The sequence below is a fragment of the Sinohyriopsis cumingii genome, chromosome 6 (genome assembly GCF_028554795.1).
Source record: "Sinohyriopsis cumingii isolate HCF-2022 chromosome 6, ASM2855479v2, whole genome shotgun sequence".
Taxonomy (NCBI): domain Eukaryota; kingdom Metazoa; phylum Mollusca; class Bivalvia; order Unionida; family Unionidae; genus Sinohyriopsis; species Sinohyriopsis cumingii.
Window position 1 is genome coordinate 43,510,650 of NC_142966.1, and position 4,680 is coordinate 43,515,329.

The following is a 4,680-nucleotide window of genomic DNA, read 5'->3' on the forward strand; positions in this document are numbered from 1 at the left end:
AAAATCATAAATGAATTTTTGAATGAATGCAAGAATGAATAACTAATTATCAAAAAATTATTATCTAATGGACAAGAATTTTATTCATAGTTTTCAATGGTAAATTACCTTATAAATTAAATAACTTGACTGATAAAACAATTTAGGCCCTCCCTAACATGGATGACAAATGATAAAAACAGAGAGAGAGATATTTTACCCTAGGTACATGGATTTTATAATTAATTTTTATTTATTATTGTTATGATGGGAAGTTTTGAACGATATTTGAGACGAAACAGATACAATTGCAGCTTGGTTTATGGCCCTGAATTTTATCAAGCAAGAGAGGCCCTAAAAGGTAAAAAGAAAGATTTGAAGAAAAAAGGAAAAGGAAACAAACCCAAAACTGCTGATGCCGTAACTGATGACGACATTAAAAAAACGTATAATTATTCGCTTTTGGGCCCCAGCACACCGTCAAGTTTACTGAACACTTTATGGTTTGATAATAATTTGCACTTTGGGGTACGGGGAGGGGGAGAAGAACAAAGAAACATAAAGTGGGGAGACATATCATTAAAGCAAGATAAAGAACTTAAACTAGAATATCTGGAGTCTAACGAGAGACAGACGAAGACGAGGACAGGGAAGGACATAAAAAACACGAGAAATGAAAAACCAAGGATGTACTCTAATCCTCAATTTCCAGATAGATATCCGGTAACAATCTACAAATATTTTATGAACAAACGTACGAGTGATTTTTGTAACCCTGACCATCCATTTTACCTTGCTCCTGCAACTTACGTGCATGCACCTGACCCAAATGAGCAATGTTTTTTACGTGCACCATTTGGTGCCCGAAAGCTTAACTCGCTGATGGAAACAATGGCAATGAAAGTAAACTTACCCGATTTGACTTATAAACACATCACAAACTCTAGCGTGAGAAAATATATATGTCCAAAACTAATAGAAAACAATGTTCCAGACACTCAGGCTATACATATCACTGGCTACAAAAACCCAACTCTCTCAACAACTACAGAAAACTTAGTAACAGCCAGAAATGTGGCATGTCAAGTATCATTTCTTCTAATTTTGTTAAACATCCCTAATGTGCCCCAGTTGAATCAAACATGTGCATGCACTCTTTGATGACAAATAATGCACTTACCAGCCAGAGGGAATCATTTATCCGTCCACACGCTATTCCACTAACAAATTTCCCTTTAGCAGATCCTTCCACAACTAATAGCAACACTCGCCATATTTCCAAGACAGAAAATATAAATTTTCCAAGAAATCGTGAACTTGAAACTTCTTCACATGGTTATCAGCTAGGGTCTGTATTTCAAGGGTCTTTCATACAGGCTGGTAATTTTAGAATCAATATTAATTACAATACAAGTATGTCACAAATAGTTTCACCACCTCGAAAGAGAAAGAGAGTTATATACGATAGTGACTCGGATCTCTAATTACCCGTGAATAACCTAAGCATGGACACTCATGCTACATGTAACTTTTTGTTATGATAATAGCCTATACATTACAATATAGGTATGGGCACAGTATTGTTTCATTCTTTACAATATAATTTTCTAAATTGGAAATGATGAAAATGAAACATTTTCTTTAATAAATATTAACTATTTACTGTTAATTTCATGCAATATCCAAATATTAAATGTGATAATACCTCAGTACTATGCAAGTTTTATGTTGTTATTTTTTTGGCTCAGGCATAAAAACTGTGTACTTAGGTCTACACGGTCACGCCACAGTCCTCATTAACATACATGTATTAATGCACCGCATGTAAACATTTGCGCGTGAGGAAAAGAATCTACTTTGGGGTTTGCATCTAGAAAAGAATCTCCCAGTCGCGGGTTACATAATATGTCTCCCCTCTTCGTCAAGCCTCGAGGGGAGACAAATAATGTAACCCCTTGACTGTGATTTCCTTGTCTAGGTGCAAACCCCAACATATATTTTGTTGCTCTCTCGATCGATTGATCGATCCATCGATCGAATGGATATTTGTTATCCCTTTGTGACCGAGGGGTCTAAAGGCACGTGCTCGAAAGAAACATAATTTCAAAATGTCAGTTTTATGCCCAAAGTTGCAACCCACATAACGAATATAATATAATATAATATAATATAATATAATATAATATAATATAATATAATATAATATGATATAATATAGCTTTGGAACTGAGGAGAAAACATAGGATGCAAATAATATGGGAGGTATTCTCAAACAATAAAATAAAAATTACTCCAATCAACCATTGTGCCAATCTGTGACGTTCATGCCATCATAAAATTCAGAGGACATGATCGTGGTTATGTAGCCTTTAAATGTTAACTTTCGATGAGAGGAAGGAAGTTAAAACATAGCATACAAAACTATATAAATTTGGACAATATTACTTTTCTTTGTAAAACATTGTTTAGGTACAAGTAGAAAATACATAGAGTGGATATTTACGAAGGATAAAAGGACACAAATCCATTTATCATTAAAGCATTAGTTAACTGTACATACATGTAGTATTTCACTTGGTTTTTATTGTACCAGCTACAACCGTGCGGATTCCCTTTGTAAGTGCAGCCATACTGTTTCCCTTGTGGGTTCGTGCAGAAGATTATGAATTTCCTCGGCCCAGGTCCCGGTTTTCTTCCTTCTAGCCATTCACAATAGACCTCGTCCAAAGTCCTCACCGTGAACGGTACGCCCAATATTCCGTGCTGAAGGTGGAATTCTTGCTCTGGAACAAACCCGCCTATCAGACTTAGGGTTCCAAAGAAGATCAGTGAAAATATGTGCGTGTGAATCATGCTAAAAGGAAAGGAATATGTCACCAATTCAGCTTTATCCTAGTATCTTTTTTTTACACATATCTTGGTAATAGCTGTTTTAATTTCGAATGTGATGGAAAGGACCCATGTACAAAGTTTCTATAGAATGATTAAAGCCCGTTACTCTAAATGGTGACCTCTCAGACGACCTCAGACGTATTTCTCTCATCATATAACAGTATTGTGCGTTTTCACATTTTCGCAAAACCCAAGTCCTTATCCACTCCCAATTCCTACATAATTTTGAAGAAAAAATATAATTGGTAAATTCACCTTTACTCACGTCATAAAGGCCATAACATTAGGTTCATTTTTATCCACATGTAGCAAAGGTATCCGTTATTTACTGACTTTATGTTTAGAAAACAATTTCGTTTGGTCATGGACATACAGTTGATATTCTATACAGCCTAGATACATTAAAACGAATACATTTACCAATAAAATCATTAAATCTGATGCATATTATCCACCCTTGCCTATACAAAAAGAAGCATAGCGATGTGAATGTGCATTGCACTCTATGTGTGAACATGATAATTCCTTCACACCACGACGAATGTACTGCATTCCACATTTTCATCGTGGACATATCATTTCTGAATGCTACTTCGAAAGGGTTAACGCCGACAGGCAATTCCTTTTGAGTTAAATATACTTGTTTAAGAAAGTTACAACAAAGCTCTAGAATACAACTGAGACTCAAAGACAGCAGTACACTAGATAACATACCTTTCTCCTGAACTGCAAGAAGTAATGACATCCTAAATACCAGAATTTTATTTAGTATGATAATGTGTAGGCCATTTGATGACGTAATTACGTAACCAGTGTTACTTGTCCAATAATCAAACAATTCTGCAGTCAGAACTTATAAATTTAAATAGGTAAATTTTTACTAGCTTTATTTTACAGTATAAACCATCACATACTATATTTGCATAATATTTTATCTGTCTAATAACTCTATCGATAATCTTATTTTGACTGACAGCTACTGAAAGATGGATAATCTCTAACGGCTCTCTTTGTCTTTTAAGAAAACAGTGAGGAAAACTGAGATAGCTACAAAGAACACACAAATACATGCTGAAATATTGTTAATGTTCACACTGGTTGCTTATTTGTAAAATCATCATTACACACACACACACACACACACACACACACACACACACTGAATAGTCAACCCACCACTGCATACATCCCCGAATTGAAACCTAACCTTAACAAGGATAAAGTGGATCTCTCACTATTTAAATATTCAATTACATTCATCGTCAGTGACATTAAGCATAAACCTGAATTTCTTAAATATATTCTGGAAACACAAAATTGATGCATAACAATTCCTGTTAACAATTCTCCTGATTTCGATTGTTATATATTTTTCATTTTTATTGCTTATTTGCTTTTTTCCATGATTATATGTGTATTTCCAAAATCAAGTTAATTGTCTACCTGATTAGTGACATTTGTTTGGTCAGCAACATCAAAAATAGTTAATATTTCCCTGTCCTTATCTATTAAACATTCATGTCATTATTATTGGAGATATATACATTTATTTACATCTCAGTCTAGGACATTGTTTTTCGCTTTGGAAATTAATAAAGCTGTTGACAACGTTGAATATTTTAGAAAGGGGAAAATGAGCAACCATTCTGTTTTTATTATTTTGACATAGATTGTTAAATCACTGTTGTTTAGTTGACATCCGGAGAAGAATCAATCTCATTGATGCACTCAGTTTTAATTTGGTTGGATTTATTTACACATTAGACTGGTGATAGACCATAGAGGACTATCTGGAATTTCATTCCCAAT

The 4,680-nt window shown here is 34.3% G+C and overlaps 1 protein-coding gene across 1 annotated transcript; it reads left to right on the forward strand.

The window, feature by feature from the left end:
* The first annotated feature begins 216 nt into the window (after positions 1-216).
* LOC149796813 (uncharacterized) lies at positions 217-1,508 on the forward strand. Its single transcript, XM_089960285.1, has one exon. It carries the CDS (start codon positions 244-246, stop codon positions 1,138-1,140), a length of 897 nt encoding a protein of 298 aa, XP_089816411.1. The 5' UTR covers positions 217-243; the 3' UTR covers positions 1,141-1,508.
* The last annotated feature ends 3,172 nt before the right edge of the window (positions 1,509-4,680 follow it).

What these genes read in the sequence shown, in the direction of transcription:
- LOC149796813 (XM_089960285.1), top strand. Translation starts at nt 244, where the DNA reads ATGATGGGAAGTTTTGAACGATATTTGAGACGAAACAGATACAATTGC.